Source organism: Penicillium arizonense (assembly GCF_001773325.1).
Source record: "Penicillium arizonense strain CBS 141311 chromosome Unknown PENARI_contig045, whole genome shotgun sequence".
Taxonomy (NCBI): Eukaryota; Fungi; Ascomycota; class Eurotiomycetes; order Eurotiales; family Aspergillaceae; genus Penicillium; species Penicillium arizonense.
The window spans coordinates 68,659-85,491 of record NW_019173322.1 but is presented as its reverse complement, the minus strand read 5'-3'; the positions used below and the strand labels follow the sequence as shown (position 1 = coordinate 85,491).

Below are 16,833 nucleotides of genomic sequence, written 5' to 3'. Positions count from 1 at the left end.
TCTTCTCGTCGACGAGGCCGATCTCGGCGGTGAAGGTGGAGTGAGGCTTCCACTTGGCGGAGGTGCGGGGGGTGGTCTCCTCCATCATCTTGTCGACCTGCTCTAGGGTGAGACCCTTGGTTTCGGGGATCAGGAAGTAGGTGTAGATGAAGGCGCAGGTGCAGAGGGAGCCCCAGAGGAAGAACACCTTAGGTCCAAGGTTACCCTTGTCGGAATCAACCATGTAGGGGGTGATGACGGCGATGATCTGTTGAGAAGGTTAGTGTATCTTTCGTGTTTGAGGGATGGGGGGATGCTTACGCAGTTCCAGAGCCAGTTAGAGGAGGTCGAGAGGGCAACACCACGGGAACGGATTGGCAGGGGGTAGATTTCACCGATCACAACCCAGGCACCAGGACCCCAGGTGGTGGCGAAGAAGAAGATGTAGATGCAGATGAAGGCGATCATGGAACTGATAGCCTTGGGGTTGTGGCCGTCAGTGACACCAATAATGGCGACAATGAACTGACAGACGACCATGCCCAGGGCACCCCACAGGAGGAGGGGGCGACGGCCAAACTTCTCAATGGCGTAGAAGGAGAGGGGAGTGGAGACGACGTTGACAATGGTGGTGATCATGCTCAGCAGGAAAGGATCCTGGATTGTGCCAAGCTGCTGGAAGAAGGTGGTTCCGAAATAGAAGACGAAGTTGACACCAGTCCACTGCTGCATCATCTGCAGGGAGGTACCGAGAATGGTGCGGCGCAGGTTGCTGTTGGGCTCCCAGAGACTGCCGCGGAAGCAGTTGAACCAGGTGGCGAAGTATCCACCCTGGGGGATGTGCAGCAGCTCATACTGGTTGTTGGCGTCGATCTCATCCAGCTCCAGGGTAACGAACTCGGAGTCAGCAGGTTGGCCACGGATACGGGCAAGCACATCACGGGCCTTCTCCTTCTGGCCCTTGCGGATGAAGTAACGAGGAGACTCAGGAAGGAGGAACAGACCGATGGCCAAGATGACAGCCCAGAGCATCTGGAGGGCAATGGGAATGCGGTAGGCACCGCTATCAGTGCGGTTCTGAGTGCCATAGTCGACGCAGGAGGCCAGCATGAGACCAATGGTGATGCAGAACTGGTAGCCGGAAACGATGGCACCACGGACCTTGCGCGGGGCAATCTCCGACATGTAGAGAACAATAATGGCAGAGACGAAACCGATACCGAATCCAGCAATCAGACGACCGGCAACGAGCAGACCCAGGCTGCTAGCAGCAGTCTGCAGAACGACACCAATGATGAAAATGCCACATCCGGAGATGATGGTAGTCCGACGACCAAACCAATCAGCCAGATCACCAGCAATCAAAGCACCAAAGAATGTTCCAGCAGATAGAATAGAGACAATGAGCGATTTCCTTGAGGCGGGGATAACGAAAAGATCCGAGGGAGTAGTAGCGGGGTCCTATTCATGGTCAGTAGAGGTTTCAGGATGCCAGATCAAGTTAACTCACGAGATTCTCATACTGCTGAATGAAGTAGGACATTCCCAGAACACCGGAGATATAACCAGAGTCATATCCGAAGAAGATACCACCAAAGGCAGCAAAGGCACACATCAAGTAGGCCTTGAATGTGACCGGAGCCTCGACACGCATGGTGTCCGCAGGCGAGGAGATGACTCCACCACCAGGCATGGTAAGGAGATGTTCAAGACAAAATCCAAAGGGATTGTAAAGATCTTGAAAGAGGTTGAGATATAATAGTACTAAAGAGATGTGAAAGGAATACAAAAAAGTAGTAGCGACTTGGGGGGGGAAACAGAGAGATTTATACAGGGAGGGGCCCGCTAAAACATCAATCCCCAGACCCCATGGTCCGGAAAAAAAAGCGAAAAAAGCAAAAAAAAAGCGTAACTAGTCCAGCTTTGGCCTCGGGGTTGGACTGTCGGCTCACGCCAGCATCGGCTGCAGGAAGAAGAGGCCAAGTCGGGTTGGAGGTATAGGAAACCGGGGAAGTCGATGCTGATTGGGTGACAGGCGACTCCGGGGAAAGAACGACTGAACTCGGACTGTGATTGGACAAGATGGGGCCTGAGCCACCAAACAGAGTCTCGGGCTGGACGCTCGGCTCCGGCGACACTATCCCCTTTGGGCTTGGGGTCCGGGGCATTTCACTTCTGATTTGTCAGTCCCCTGCGGGCCACGTGCCTTCGAAGTTTTTTTCTCTCCCCTTTGGACCGCGTTGACTCTGGTTTTGCCTCTTCTCGTTTTATTTTTACTCCGCGTTTATTTTTATTCTTCTCTTCTGTTTAGCGGCAAATACTAAACCCGCTTGGGCCTGCTGACTGGACCGAATTTGCAACTGCCGTTCTCCCGTTAGCCTGGCCTGCCCTTCAATGTCACATCGCCAGCCGTCTCAAAGCACGGACCTTAGGGACGCCACGAAATATCACTTTCCTTAGTGAGAAAAGGAAAGGGTCTTGGCGTAAAGCGGGCTGACTCTATACAGGAAGATATTGGTTTGCTTTTAGAAGAACCTTGGAATTTACCATGGTGTCGGGGATAAGAAATCTAGAATCTAAGATAGACTGTGAATCGAGGCAATGATAGACAATGATAGACAGATCAACAGGTCAATGATCTCGGGCATAACCGAGCCTGGGGCGAATGGTTCCACCCCCAGACAAGATTCCTGGAGTTTCTCTCCGGGGGAATCAACCAACCACAGGAGTCACTTTCCACGGTTGGGTCTTGGCCTGAAATTTCCTGCTGCGAGTAATTTCGCCACGGGTTATTGTCGGGCCCCAATCCCTGGGGTTCCTTGGCGCACTAATTCAAGGTGACATGCTATTCGTACTATGTATGGTTACTGTATAAGTTACTCCCAACTGCCGTCCTCCTGTTTTGGCCAAATCAGGCAAATGCTACATGAACCGGTCTGAGCGTCTAGTGGTTTTGGGACCCCATCGCTTGTCATGACCATAATAGGTATTTCCAGTGGGCCATGTGGCCTCGTCCTGAGGACCGGGGGTAAGTGGATACGACTGTGCCGTGACATTCTCCAGATCCCCGACCGAGAACTGGTTATCCCCGTATTTCGCGAGCCGAGGAACATGGTCCGATGCTTCCATGCCGGTGAGCCAATTTCGTTAGATTAGGTCTAAATTGTGGTTGCAGTGGACCTGTTGCGAAAGACTGGGCCATTGTTGAAAGGTGCTCGGTACTTTCCGAGGCATAGTAGACCTAGAACGCGGAGATACTCCGGATTCCAGGTTTCCTGGGGGTACTACCCCATGTGTTTTCTCTGTTTTCTCTGTTTTCTCACCGGAGACGTCTAGAAGTTCCCAGTTTGGCCCTGGTAGATTCGTCATCTTATCGGCCGAACCCCCGTGAGCGACATTACAATTCCGCGGAAATCCTGACCGGCAGTCAATCCAGTCATTCTTACTCGACGATGAGAGCTCTATATGGACTTTCATGTCCCTCAATCGAGCGATTCAAATTGAATTCCGGTCTAGAACAACTAAGAAACTCCCCTTTCAACCGACTTTTCCGTGGGACAGACTACCGATACTGGATGTCAAGACCGGCCAACCGGCTATTCTGTCGCCATTCCTCAATGGTTTCGACGTAACTCTTGATCCCCTGTCCCCAGATGCAAGAGCGTGCGGCTTTGAAAACCTCGCTTTCCTCGAGCTGAAGCCCTTCTCGGTTGTAATATCCAGGGGTGCAGTGACCGACACCTGCAAATGCCCCTGCTCTCATCAACACCTGTGTCGTCCATTCTTCCTCAGAGGTGTAGCTGGGTTCAACAGTAAACCTTGTCGTCACTGAGTTGCCCCTGTCTGCTTCCGAGAGAGTATGTATGCAACATGAATGGCTAGCTGATCGAGAAGATAGACCTGACTGGCAGTGGCACCTGCTTGGTACGGAGCTGGAAAGAACAGATTGGGGAACCCGAACGTCATTATACCATGCAGTGAGGCCATTCCATCTTGCCCCAATTTCTGTTGCAGGGTCTGGTTGCCACGTCCGATGACAGGCACATGTTCAACATTAGCGTTACTCCCAACGCTGTATCCCGTGCCGAAGATGATAGTGTCCAAATCGTATTCTGTCCCATCCACAACGATACCGCGATCTGACACCGTTTGGACGCCTTTTCCCTTTGTGTCTATCAGTGAGACATTGGGTCGATTGAAGGCTGCTAGGAAGTTGTCACTGAAGCACGGCCGTTTGCACCAGCTGGGATACCACGGTTTCAACAGCTCTGCAGTTGCTGGGTCTGTGACTGTCGCCTCAACGCGATGATGAATTCTCTCCTGGCGACGCAAGTCCAGCCTTTTCATCTGTGTCAGGTACTGTGGTTGAAGACTTGAGCGACTACCAATTAGTGCGCTGAAGGTCTGCAGTCTGGTCCACGCATCGTCCACCAAATTGACATCTGGCACTTGAGGGTCATTAGATATGAAGGAGTTGAAGTTCTCCATACATCCTCGTTGCCATCCAGGGCCTTTTTCCTGGATCATTGTTTTCCACCAAGTGAGATCTGTGACAGAATTTCCCCGAACATCCACGGACGATGGCGTACGCTGGAAGACAATAACCTTTTTTGCCCACTGGGCCAAGTGTGGAATTGCCTGAACTGCAGTTGCACCTGTTCCCACAAACCCAACCGTCTTGTCGTGTAATTTATCCATTGTGGGATTGTCTTGGCTTCCTCCGGTGTAAGCGTAGTCCCAGCGCGATGTATGGAAAACATGACCCTTGTATGTGTCAAGGCCATTCAGCTTTGGGTATCTTTGGGAAGTCCAGCAGGCCGTTGGCCATGATGACAATATCTGATTTCAGAATCGTAGGTAAGTTATTATTCTTTGTTATGTGTACTCTCCATTGGGCATCCTCATTATTCCAATCCATTTTATCGACTTCGGTTCCGAAGAAGGCCCGTTTCTTGAGGTTCCATTGATTGGCGATTCGTTCCGCGTGCTCTTTCAACTCGATCCCGGAGACATATTTGTGCGAGGGCGTGTAGTTCGTCTCCTCCAGCAAGGGCATGCAGATGTAACTTTCAACATCACAAGTCAAGCCAGGATATTTATTCCACCACCATGTTCCTCCGAAGCCACCAGTTTTGTCCACAAGCAGTATTTCATCGGGCTGGCAAAAGCCAGTTTGAAGTAGACGAACTGCGAATAGTAGTCCCCCGAAGCCAGCACCAACAATGAGAACTCGGAAATCCTTTTGCTGGTTCAGATTATCGTTGGTCACAATCTTCTCTGCTGGCCGAAGGTCTGCTGCAGGTTCATCAACGAAGTCCACGTACTGCGTGAAACCGTCTGGTCGCAGTCGTCTGTCCCGTTCCGAATCATATCGCTGATAAGCCTCTTGCATCTTCAATTCGCTGGGCTCGGCCATTTCCGCTGCTGGATCATTGATAGTAGCACCTGTCTCTTCAAAGCTGATGCTTGGTTCTCCCATGGCGAGGGATCATAGAAATACTTTCTCGGAATGAGTGCCGCTGGATCATTAAGAATAGCACCTGTCTCTTATAGCTAATTCTAGGTTCTTCTATCGTGATGGGATCATAGATAGACTACCTCGGAATGAGCTTTTGTTGAATTGTATTCGACGCGCAAACCGCTTGCGTCAATATATGTATGTATATGCATATCTGTGCATACATTGACGCCAGGGGGCAAACGTGTGTGTTGCACAAGACAATCTTTAACCATCAACTCAATCTCCAAACAACACTCAGAGCATTTGGGGCTATGCTAGATTTGGATTTCTTTTGCGAGTTGCGTAATTTGGTCGGCAATCTGCGCAGGGTGACCCCGGCAATGTCTAATCTAATGGCTGCTGTGCATTATTCTAAAATTCGAGTACCGTATGATACTGGATGCTGAAGTACAGCAAGCATTTACCTGGTATTGGTTCTATTTCCAATAGTCCAGCAAAACGTGGATTATGAACTCTGTGATCCGGTTTATGCTCGTTTAACGCCCTTAGGGCACCGGCCGATCTCCGGCGTGCAAAAGATGTTTCGCTGGCGCCAAGGACGTCATTGGGCTCGGAATTGCCGCCACAGGCCGAGCGACCGGCACCCATTGGCCCGGCAGGTCTTAGCTCCCGTTTGTCCCTGTTTAGCCTCGCATATTGAGTCCGCACAAGGTTTAGTTTGGCGAGAAAGGATCATCGCTAAATACATCTCGCGATGTGAATTGAGCTGTTCCAACTGTATGCGCTACAAGAGGGTCTAAGGATCCTTCAGCCGCAGGGGAACATATCTTAAGTAGGGCTTGTGCCTGGCAGCAATGTGTGGAAAGCTTACGATTCCTAAATTCAATGCTATGCTATGATGACTTTGCAAAATCGCATCTATTTCTAGTTCTGGGGGCGTTATCTTCCTTGTGCCTCTCTGAGAAAGTCGGCTTTTTAATGCGTCGGCTTGTGCGGATTCAAACGGTTTCACGTCCTGCTACAAAGACGCAGATACTGTGTACATAAATTGTGTAAACAAGAACTGTGCTGGTGGAAGTCAAGCATGCTCCGACTCATGCGGTGGAAGTATCACCTGCATGAACAAGCAATGCCCCGGGCTGGGCAGTGACTGTATCGCTGTCTGTGAATGTGCCAAGTTCGCACATCAAATTGACTGTGTTAGTGCAGGCTGTTGGAACGAGGTCAGACTCATGGCAATTCAATTCTTGATCATTTCACCTAACGATTCTACAGATCTAACTTGCAAGTACCAGAATACCGTCGGAGATTTCTTTACTTACTGCATCAATCCCAATTACGATGCCGTTCCATTCTGGCCAGCACCCAACGATGCCCCTGATTCCTCTTCTTGCAACCTTGGAAAAATTGGAAAGAAGCAGCATTTGATTACGCTCCAGATGACAGAATGCAGCAACAACATGACCAACCTCAACCAAATTACTGATACCGACGCGCGATCGTGGATTATGGTAGGGCTTGCATATGCTGTGGATTGAGTGCTTTTGTCTCTGCGTACGTTGGAAGCCATGGAATTTAGTGCTCCAATCTCTCAGCTAACCATGTTGTACAGTATCTACGACACCTGCCCCAACACGAAGCCTTCTCTACTTGGGGTGGACGCGTGGAACGAGGCAGTCCTTTCACCTAACAATTGGGCAGAATGTGGACCATATCTCGAGTCATATGATTGTGCGGGCGACTTGGGATACGGTCGTACTGACGCCGGTGCAATCAGCAAATTCTATCAGCCAAGCAGCATGCCATCTAATGGCACTGAGACCTTGTCCAACAAGGACGGGGTGGTTTCCGCCCCGGTCAGTGGTGATATTTTCACGTGGACATTTGGCCAATCTATGAATGCAGTGTTACACGCTGTTACTGTGACTTCGGACACAGCTGCCACCGGAAAGGCCACTGGGGGCGGCAGTTCGGCAACAAGCACTGCTACTGCTACTGCTACTGCTACTGGTGCGGCTGCGGAGAGCACACAGCCTGGAACCGAGTCCTCCTTGGCTATTCCCCTCTGGACTATCACTGGCAGTGTTGGTGCCCTGGCCAGGTTGACTTTTTAAACTTGAAGTATTAAGCCCTGGGTAAAGATGAAACATAAAACGTGGTTCGTGAAAGGGGTATTCATAATTGCAATTGAGAGCATCCCGTTCAATATAATACAAGAATGTAAATGTAGCCCTGGCTCCTATAAATACAAAGAACCAAGACAAATCGATAATGTACAAAGTTATATTTTACAATGGGGCCAGTCACTTAGCAGTCACTTAGGCACCAGTGACCCTCAGCACAAACTCATACACACCAAGCGTGATAATGGCTGACGGTAAGGAACGGACCATATGGGGAGCTAGACCTCCATACAAGCCCGCCATACCTTCTTCTTTGGCGACGGTACGGAAGCATTGTACCAGGCCCGTGTATTTAGGCCGGCCATGTTCCACCGGTGCCTGGCGCAGTCTTGTTCGAATAACCTAAGGATGTTAGTATCAGCTTGAGACTCAGACAATTGCCTCGAAATGGCGTACCTCATGAGGATATGTAATTAGACCTGCCACAAGCTTAGCAGAACTTGCAGCGCCACTGGTACTAATCCAATGGCAAACTTCGTCCCAAAAAGGTGTTCGTGTTCCCTCGGTGGCTGCCAACGACCGACTGAGACCAGTTTTCAACCGTTCATAGAGCACTAGGTGTAGAGCTGTTTCAATCGAGCCGAGGTAGCTTGCGCTCATTCCCCTGTAAAAACCTGCTATTCCCTCATTTCGTAGGACTTGCCTGATGCAATCCATGCTATTGCGATATCGACGACCACCGGTGCTTGTTTTGTCAAGTTGTAGCCGTGTCTTGATCAGCCATATTGGATTTGTTGCTGTAGATGTTGCTAGTCCCGCGCAAATCGCAGCCTGGGCGTGAACGATGGGAGACTCTTCTGTGTGTCCCATTATGTGAGCCCCAATACGCTTGCAATTCCCGTAGACGTAAAATTTGATGGCGGTCGCTGGGACTACACCCGCTATGCTTGGGCCGAGGCCTCGGAAAAATGCTCGCCAGCCTTCAGCACGATATATGGAGTTGATAATGCGTATCGTTTTATGGTTTGATCCTTGAAGAGGCTGGTTGGCGCCCGTGTTTTGGGTTCGGTAGAAGTCGGACTGAAGACGTGTTCGTAGGACGTCAAGGGGCGAAGTCACGATGGCAGTAGCCATTCCACCACTCCTATATTAGATATGTCAGAAGAGTACAGATATAATACCAGCTGGGAAGACTTACGCGCCCGCAAGAAGGTGTACCCATGACTTGACAGTCTTTTTTGGCGCAATATGAACAGGCTTGATTGGTTCTCCTGCTAAACGGGGTTCCCCTGTGTGTTGATACCGAGCCTGTGCATTTCCCTCCATACTCACGTCGTTCCCAATGATGCGATGAAGGGAGAGGTTGGAGCTGGTCTCCAAACAACTTTTTTCGCCGATAAGCTTTTCCGCGATTCTCACATGGCGATAACCCCTGGTCACGTGGATTGCTAATTACGAGTCACGTGTGATACTCTTCCTCTCACGTGATCGACGTCACGAGTGCTTCCAGCAGGACACATTATACTCCAAGTGTTATGCTATTATCCAGATATTCGGCTAGTTTCTTCATTTGTGGACAATTTCAATCTGCGAATGATAGTATTGTTACAGTCAAATCCCGTGATAGGGTCATGGTTCGGAGGCAATGGCTCGGACCTCGGCTTCAACAGTCAAGATCCATTTAAAAGATCATCTACTTCTGAATGCCTCAGTATTGGATAGCATCGGACTGAATCCTTTCACTTCAACATCTCGGTTGGTTGTTTTGTATCCATCTTAGGTCGGGTAACTACGATAAGTACTTGTATCAGTAGCGGAGGTGGTGCGGATCCACGATATATAGTTCAGCGGGATTGTGGAATTCTAGAACTCGAGACGAAAAGCCTTTGAATAACGCGTAATATTAATTTTGATATTCATAATGTATAATTAGGAATAATTGCAAGGCAAAGATTACACTGGTAAACACGCGTTGGAGACACTCTCTCGAAACGTGTCATTTCGCGTAACTCTCCAGCGGGCTTCTTGCTCCCGGACTTCCCGGGATTTGCTCTTCCAATTCCCTGACATCTGAAATCAATCATGAACCAAACAGGCACTACATTACTCGCCATTGCGATGACAGTGGCAGGCTACCTCAGCGTGCTCTGCGCCACGCCGCCAAATCCTCCCCCCGAACAAAAGGATCGCCACCGAACAGATCGCATCAATTTTATTGCAGGAAGTTTCCCAACTATTATGCGCCGGATTGGTATCACTGCCATTATGTATCATGCGCTCCTGACAGCGATTCCCCAATACGCCCCTGCTCGCTTGTCGCAAGTGTGTCCCCTGTCCCAGAATACGAATACGGACCTTTTCACGTGGAATTCTATGACTCTGTCTGCCCTGGGACTCATATACCTCGGCGCGTATATTCGTCTCTCGGCCTACGGAGGACTCGGAAAATACTTTACCTTTCAACTGGCTGCACCGGATGACTTGGTAACAACTGGAATGTATGGCTGGATCCAACACCCCAGCTATACGGGTATGGCTATGATAGTCATTGGGTGTGTGACATTATTTCTGCGGTGGGATGCCACGCCCGCTTGTTGGATTCCCGCGTCGGCACTATCTCGGTGGCATGGGTGGGGATTTAGTGCGATCGCTGGACTCGTAGGGTTTGCCCTCTGGGTCTTAATAGTGCGGGTGCGAGACGAAGAAGAGATGCTGAGACAAAAATTTGGGAGGCAGTGGGAGGAGTGGCATCGTTCAACTAAAAGATTTATTCCAGGTCTTGTTTGAACCAGTTGTACCTATTCTAAATAGAGGCGTTGGACCCCTGGAGGGCAATAGCCGAATAGTTGATACACGCGAGAAATGGATCTATCCCGCCTTTACTGTTAGCAGCAAGGTCTACTTCTCGTGTATGCTGGGCTCTTGTTCTGTGGGCATGGCATCCAGGGCATCGATGGTCATATCAAATCGAGGACCAGTGAAGTTCTTCCTTCCGTCAACAATCCACTGGAATACGGAGACGATGATGATGACAGCAAATGCTGCGATACAGTAGTCTAACAAACGTCAGCAAAATGTCCGTATCAACTTACGCATGGAACACTCACTCATACTGCTCCCGGTTACTGTGCTTGACGGCGGGAAAACGAACAGCACAGTGGTGAGGCTGATGTAGGATAAGGAAACCTGTTCGGCATTAGAGATCCCATTAATTATCTGCATGGAATACCTGGTGCAACATACTATGTCGGCAAACCATCCAACTGCACTTGGCAGTCTCCATTTTCGCTCGGGTAGTCTTCGACGTCCCTGCAGACAGTTGATGGCAATTGGAATGCCGTACGATAGGTCCAGTGCAACAACTGAAGCGGAGATAATCGCGTTGAAAGCACTAGATCCAGTCAGTCACCGCTGAGCCGTCATACTTAGATAGAAATTACCTTGAAGACCCCAAGAAAATACATCCGAACGCGATAACCACAACAACGCTCAACATGAGTGCGTTAAGGGGCAACTTGAGGGTGGGGTGCACTGTTGCGAAGAATCGGGAAGCAGGAAGACCACCGTCTCTGATGAAAATAAGTACACGTCTTTCAGGTTTGGGTGAGACAAAAGCCATTACCTCGCGAAAGCAAAAATCATCCGGCTACTGGTAGTCATAACGCTGATGATAGCGAAAACCAAGCAGACAAGTGGCAGCCTGTGATGAAATGTTGGAATTAGTGAACTCGAAGAGAAAGCGAATGATTCGAAATTCTTTATCACGTACATCAAAAGGCAGATAGCGCCCGCGTTACTCTTTGTTGCATCTAGTAGAATCTGCAACAGAGGACCAGCTGCCGAGGTTGTGACTTGTTCCATGTTGCCCGCGACAAAGAGGAGAACGATGAGGAAGATTGAACCGGTAACTGTACCGATTCCCACGCAGGACACCATGATTTTAGGTCCTTCAATTGAGGCGTTGGGTACCTCTGCAAAGAAGACACATTAGCTTATACGTTTGAGAGCCAGAAAGTCTCGTTACCTTCAATCATATGCGCCACTGCATCCTGAGAGATGTTAGTTGAGGAGCGGATTAAAGAGTAATAGACACTTACAAAAGCTGTAACACCTAGGCCTCCCTGGAGCAACTGAAGATTCGTCAATACCAAGAGTTGGGTTATCATGTATGCACATAACGTACACCAAGAAGCCATGCGACTCCATCAGGCCCTGTCTTGAATTAGCATCATCCGATAAGAGTTCGAAGGGGAGTCATACAGCCTGTTTGGTTGACAAAGTCGCAGAACACGAAGCTATCGACGTTAGAAGCTTGTCTCTTGAATATCGAGGACTTGAGAACATACTAGGCTGAATTATAGTTGGGAGATGCGCATGCGAGGACTGTGATGGACACTACCACAAAACCTCCAATGGACCACATAACTGCTCAGTGTAAGAATCACAACAAAAAAGAAGGGACGGAAACATACAAGCGCCACGGTAGATTACCGGCAAAATGGAGTTCATGAAAGCATTGATAACGAATGAACCAATGGTCAGTCCAATGTAAATCAGGAATTGATGCCAGCGTTGGGGCTTATAGCTCTGTATACTGCATTAGTACAACTTGGCAATGAGGAGGAGGTTTATTACCTCGTGAAGGGTGGAGATAATCCCAACAATGAGCTGACTCGAAAGAAGTGAGTTTGTAGCGACGAGGGCAACCTGCATTCATCAATTTCGGGCCCGTGTTAGGTTTAGGTCGATGTTCTGCCTACCCAGCCTGCCACATTGATCCAGCCTGTGATCCATGATAGAATGGGTACCCATTTCGGCCACGCGACTGTATCTGTCAGTATGAATCAAAAGAGTCGATCAGATCACATACTCGCTTGTATTCGTTAGTTTTAGTCCATGAATTGGTGAAAGAATGAGAATGACTCACCTGCAACCCAATGGTATTGTCCTCCAGCTCTGCAAAACATTAGTTTGGCATACGTTTCACGACAAAATGTACGTACGTCGGGTATGCTGAGAGGAACTCAGCCAACGAGCATGCGATGCATAAATTGCAGAATCCCGCAGTCACCAGTCCCCATATCACACTTGTGCTTCCACCGGATGTGAGACTGATCGACAAGCTGGCTGAGAGTGCTGTCCATGACTGACTGGTCAGCTGGGTCCGACTGAGAGTAAAGGAGTACCTACGTTGAGGACAGCGAACGCCAATCCTAGCATGGACCTACAAACCATCAGTATCAACTTGTTTCCAAATTGTGGGTCGATCTCACCATGTGGAAAAACTGCGCTGGAGTTCGGGCCGATGCCCCATCGCTGCCAACTGGGCATCATCACCATCTAGCGGACTGTCTTTCATCGTGAGTCAAATTTCGAGTTCCAGAGGGTGTTTGGTAAAACCCCCGAGGGAAGAATGGAGTCTAAGTATCCGCAACATAGGGTGGTCTTGCCGAACTGCGGATAGCTCCGTTGCAATATGCGGGGAAGCTATGAATGCATCTCAGCTTTTATCAAAAGTGAAGTCGGTACAAGGCGGCTGTAGATCGTCGCATGGACTTGCCCAATATTGCATAGCCTTACGGCTAACACGAATCAGGGGAGTTAGTGCTGAACCCCTTGAAGTCGATAGGCCGCGAATGACAAGTGTTAGACTGCGATTACTTGACTAATTGATTCCACAATCGCAGATATATGATTGTGTCGTCGGGGACTTAAACGTGAAATGTAACGCTTAGCGACCGGAGAGGAGATAGCGCACAAGTGACAACTAGACAGATCAAACGAAGTTATTGTACTACCATGCTACCAATTTCGGGTCAGAATGGCCCTAGAATTCAACGCAATTTAGAGATGGGTATATCTTAAAACAAACTCGGAAAACCGTGCGAAAAAAAGGGCTTAAAATAGTCCGAAGGGGAGTCGGAAGTGGACGGGCCATTTTGATGGGTAAAAGCGCCGAGAGCGACACGTTGACGCGTTGACCTCACATAACTACCTGCATACCCTGTAAATAATTAAACTCAAGCTAGTTAGAAGATAAGCTAGATAGAAAGAATCAGTTAGACATACGTCAAGTTACCTTTTAGAAGATAACCCCATTCCGCATAACTTATGTTCATCATGGAAGCATTCGCACCGTTTCGAGCCCGCGGGTTACCCGGCAACCCGCCGGTTCTGTCCCTGTCTAAGGGCAGTCGTAGCATGGCAACCTGAAGGTTAGAAGTGAGCGTCCACAGCATCTTCGGGTGAGACCTGGAAGTATCGTCTCTTCTTTGTCTATACGCACAATGGAAGCCTGAAGACTTTGGTGACAACTCTGGAAATTTTCGAGCAACGGATTTCCAATGGCCATTTGGTCAGACCCCAAGGCCTTTATGGGGTTGATCTTCTCAAAGGAGTTCCCTCAATGATTCTCAGAGCCGAGCTGTGACTTACTTAGGGAGTTGCCCAGGTGCTTCTTCCATGAGTCATGATGGATGTAAGCCATAGTTGGCATAGCAGCACGTACATGTAGGTATTGCACAAGTTAGGAAAAGATTGATTAGCCACTGTCCACTACCCCTAACCGACTAAGTGTCTGAGCTGGCCATGGAAACCTCAAACCTATTGTTTTTGTGGTGGTCCCCGGGCAAATTCCGAAGGGCTCAACACCCACATCATATACCTGTGCGCAGAACGAGGTTACCGCCTATACTCGACTGGGTGAGGTCCCAGGTCGGTTGCCCCGTATCCGAACGGAGTTACTTAGTCGTACAGCGATCGGCAGGAGTGCGGCGTCTTTGTGCTTCCTATACCGAAGCCAAACAAAGAATATGCAAAGGCATCCGGAGAATGGCCGGTTCCTTGCGGCTGTTAACCACACCACCACGCCCATTGCAAATATGTGAACGGGCAATTCCCGCTCTCAAAACCTTTACCCAGATCAAATTACACAACTTTAATCCTGGGGTAGTGTTGCCCATGGGCTCCGGGGAAACTGCGCAGGGCTAGAGCCAAGAGACTAGCATGTTATGTTGATCGCAGTACGGTAGATCCTGGGATATTACTACCAGTCATTTACACTTAAAGCCAATGCCCTGCTGACCTTCTCTGAAGCAAATTACATGTCTCTGTATCTCTGAGTGCGTCCGTTCTTACCAAAATGCAACTCCACCACCTCCTCACGGGTTCCTATACCAACAGCACTCTGTTTCTACTTGCGTTTGATACTATATCCCGAACACTGACTCTCAATTCGACCATTCCGGGCTTTGGATTACACCAATTCGTGACCAGCAATGCGGCCAAAAACCGGGTTTACGCAAACCCCATGAGTGAGCCTCCGCGGTTGTTCACCTGGGGTGTTGATCAGGACTATCAATTCACCCACCCCAGCATCATTAACACCAGTAGGTGTATAATCGCAGCGGTTTCTTGAGATAAATTTCCTAAGGTTCATAGCATCCTCGGCCTGCTACATCTCCGATGATGACCAGTACTCTTTCTCCGCTGGTGGTCCAACTGCGCAGATCAATTATCTAGGTCAATGGGGTTATCGGCAATCAGACTGACGAGCTCTATCTTATCCCAGTTGAGGATGTTGATAGGGTGGACAAGACCCAAGGTGCTGTCGTAAGTCAATATTTGGAGTTTCTTCGACTTAGACTGTTGATTATGGTTTCTGTTTCATTCTGACTCCACAAAATTAGTTGCACGGCGCTCATGCTTTCGATGTCAATGTGAATAACAAGGGTTTTGTTCCTCACCTGTCAGTCAACTACAAAGCCTAACATATTACCGACATTGGCTGATTCTTAGTAGCGGTATGAACTCTATCTTCACGTACGACATTGCCGACAATGGCACGGCTCAGCTTCTGTCCATTAACTTGAGCCCAACGGAGGGCGATGGTCCCCGTAATTCGTATCCTAGCGAGGATGGGAAGCTTCTCTACGTGGTATGTGATTCTTAAATGAAACTTTGGCTAAACAAACCAACTAATCCGGTGCATTACAGGTTACAGAACATAGTGATTTATGCTCTTATGGTTTGATCGTTCTGGAATTGACAATTTCTATCCCAGCTCAATGGCTCGACGTTTACGAGATCGGTGAAACTCAGCTCAACATATACAGCGTGCCAGTGTGATTCCTGCCGGTAAGACTATCTTGAAATTCCTAAACACAAAGGCTTGTCTTCAAGTCGAGGAACAACAGACGTCCGAGGACACTTCACATTCCGCAGTAATACCGTCCGACCCTCGAGAGACGGCAAGTATCTCTTCACCTCCACACGCAGCTGGAACTGTCCCGAAGTAAATGGATATGCCGCTGCCTTCGAAGTGGATGATGCAGGATACCTCACAAAGGAAGATGCGGTGAGCTTTTACGAGGCACCTATGACTCTTGGTTCTGCGGGTCGTCTTCGCGTTGCGCCTTGGGAGGACGAGACCAAATGTGATCCCGAGGGTCCGACGGACTATATGTACCTAAGTGACACTTCTGAGGGTTGGATCTACATTCTGGACTGGACTCCGTCCAACCAGACTTTGGACCTTGTTGCGTCGCTTCAATATCCGGACAACGCATCGCCATATGAGGCTACCTAGTTGAACTAGAGCCACAATTTCACTCTATCATGCCTTAGTATCCTGTGATAGAGTGGAATGTGAATTGAATGGTTATTGAACCTTTTTTAAAAAAGATCTCAGTACTATCCGTTTGAGCTGGATTGGATGTGAGAGGTGGCTTTAGACGGCCAACACGAGTTAACTTTCATAGAGAACGAATCTTTTAGCTCGCCATACTCCTATGTCCCTATGCAATGCCACCTTTATGTGTATGTTAAAGAAAATTCCAAAAATATCCAATAATTACTACCAGTACATCACGAAAACGCTAGTTGGAACACGAATGAGGATAATTTGAAGATTTCCTAGGCCGCATTGTAACATGATTATACTGTCTTGGGTTTTCCCATTATTAAGGTTCTCGATTGGAAGAAAGTTTCATTTATTTTGCGCTAGAGACTGACACAATGAAGTATCGGGAAGTGTATTCATTACTTCGCGAATTCACCTTGCGGCATCTGTCCGCGAAGTATGACCCAATAGCTATTTCTTTCGCCGGAATTTGCCCGGCGAGATTGGAGCCCCTATTCGAAAGCTATCCTGAAAGCCTAGATTAGGAGGGGATCTACACTCCCCACGGTCTTGGAACTTTCCATCAGCCGCATAGCCGTTTTGAACAATGCCGTCTACGAGTGGAATATCCACGCGCCACTTGCTTGGAT

The 16,833-nt window shown here is 48.9% G+C and overlaps 8 protein-coding genes across 8 annotated transcripts; 3 read left to right on the top strand and 5 right to left on the bottom strand.

The window, feature by feature from the left end:
* Positions 1 to 13: 13 nt before the first annotated feature.
* PENARI_c045G12317 (sugar porter family MFS transporter) lies at positions 14 to 1,672 on the bottom strand (the record flags this gene model as incomplete). The annotated part of the gene is made up of 3 exons (XM_022637288.1): positions 14 to 247; positions 301 to 1,440; positions 1,490 to 1,672. Coding segments are annotated over 3 exons (1,557 nt in total), but the record flags the coding sequence as incomplete, so codon positions are not given.
* A 2,132-nt stretch (positions 1,673 to 3,804) lies between these two features.
* PENARI_c045G00933 (uncharacterized protein) lies at positions 3,805 to 4,677 on the bottom strand (the record flags this gene model as incomplete). The annotated part of the gene is made up of 1 exon (XM_022637259.1): positions 3,805 to 4,677. The coding sequence occupies one exon, from the start codon at positions 4,675 to 4,677 to the stop codon at positions 3,805 to 3,807; it is 873 nt and encodes a 290-aa protein (XP_022482880.1).
* A 76-nt stretch (positions 4,678 to 4,753) lies between these two features.
* Positions 4,754 to 5,458, bottom strand: PENARI_c045G11284 (uncharacterized protein; the record flags this gene model as incomplete). The annotated part of the gene is made up of 1 exon (XM_022637285.1): positions 4,754 to 5,458. The coding sequence occupies one exon, from the start codon at positions 5,456 to 5,458 to the stop codon at positions 4,754 to 4,756; it is 705 nt and encodes a 234-aa protein (XP_022482878.1).
* A 1,214-nt stretch (positions 5,459 to 6,672) lies between these two features.
* Positions 6,673 to 7,554, top strand: PENARI_c045G10516 (uncharacterized protein; the record flags this gene model as incomplete). The annotated part of the gene is made up of 2 exons (XM_022637282.1): positions 6,673 to 6,941; positions 7,053 to 7,554. 2 exons carry the CDS (start codon positions 6,673 to 6,675, stop codon positions 7,552 to 7,554), a joined length of 771 nt encoding a protein of 256 aa, XP_022482865.1.
* A 204-nt stretch (positions 7,555 to 7,758) lies between these two features.
* On the bottom strand, positions 7,759 to 8,889 carry PENARI_c045G02510 (uncharacterized protein; the record flags this gene model as incomplete). The annotated part of the gene is made up of 3 exons (XM_022637261.1): positions 7,759 to 7,965; positions 8,020 to 8,707; positions 8,762 to 8,889. The coding sequence occupies 3 exons, from the start codon at positions 8,887 to 8,889 to the stop codon at positions 7,759 to 7,761; spliced, it is 1,023 nt and encodes a 340-aa protein (XP_022482875.1).
* Positions 8,890 to 9,645: 756 nt separating this feature from the next.
* On the top strand, positions 9,646 to 10,409 carry PENARI_c045G01723 (uncharacterized protein; the record flags this gene model as incomplete). Its single annotated transcript, XM_022637260.1, has 2 exons — positions 9,646 to 10,093; positions 10,402 to 10,409. 2 exons carry the CDS (start codon positions 9,646 to 9,648, stop codon positions 10,407 to 10,409), a joined length of 456 nt encoding a protein of 151 aa, XP_022482876.1.
* Positions 10,410 to 10,461: 52 nt separating this feature from the next.
* On the bottom strand, positions 10,462 to 12,922 carry PENARI_c045G07074 (uncharacterized protein; the record flags this gene model as incomplete). The annotated part of the gene is made up of 18 exons (XM_022637275.1): positions 10,462 to 10,619; positions 10,671 to 10,749; positions 10,807 to 10,954; positions 11,004 to 11,132; positions 11,186 to 11,263; positions 11,333 to 11,534; positions 11,588 to 11,612; positions 11,661 to 11,693; positions 11,747 to 11,775; positions 11,824 to 11,858; positions 11,910 to 11,988; positions 12,036 to 12,150; positions 12,199 to 12,270; positions 12,324 to 12,388; positions 12,491 to 12,519; positions 12,567 to 12,709; positions 12,754 to 12,787; positions 12,837 to 12,922. 18 exons carry the CDS (start codon positions 12,920 to 12,922, stop codon positions 10,462 to 10,464), a joined length of 1,539 nt encoding a protein of 512 aa, XP_022482858.1.
* A 1,782-nt stretch (positions 12,923 to 14,704) lies between these two features.
* PENARI_c045G03755 (uncharacterized protein) lies at positions 14,705 to 16,150 on the top strand (the record flags this gene model as incomplete). The annotated part of the gene is made up of 7 exons (XM_022637265.1): positions 14,705 to 14,951; positions 15,004 to 15,084; positions 15,134 to 15,174; positions 15,252 to 15,310; positions 15,364 to 15,499; positions 15,559 to 15,686; positions 15,787 to 16,150. The coding sequence occupies 7 exons, from the start codon at positions 14,705 to 14,707 to the stop codon at positions 16,148 to 16,150; spliced, it is 1,056 nt and encodes a 351-aa protein (XP_022482856.1).
* Positions 16,151 to 16,833: the final 683 nt, after the last annotated feature.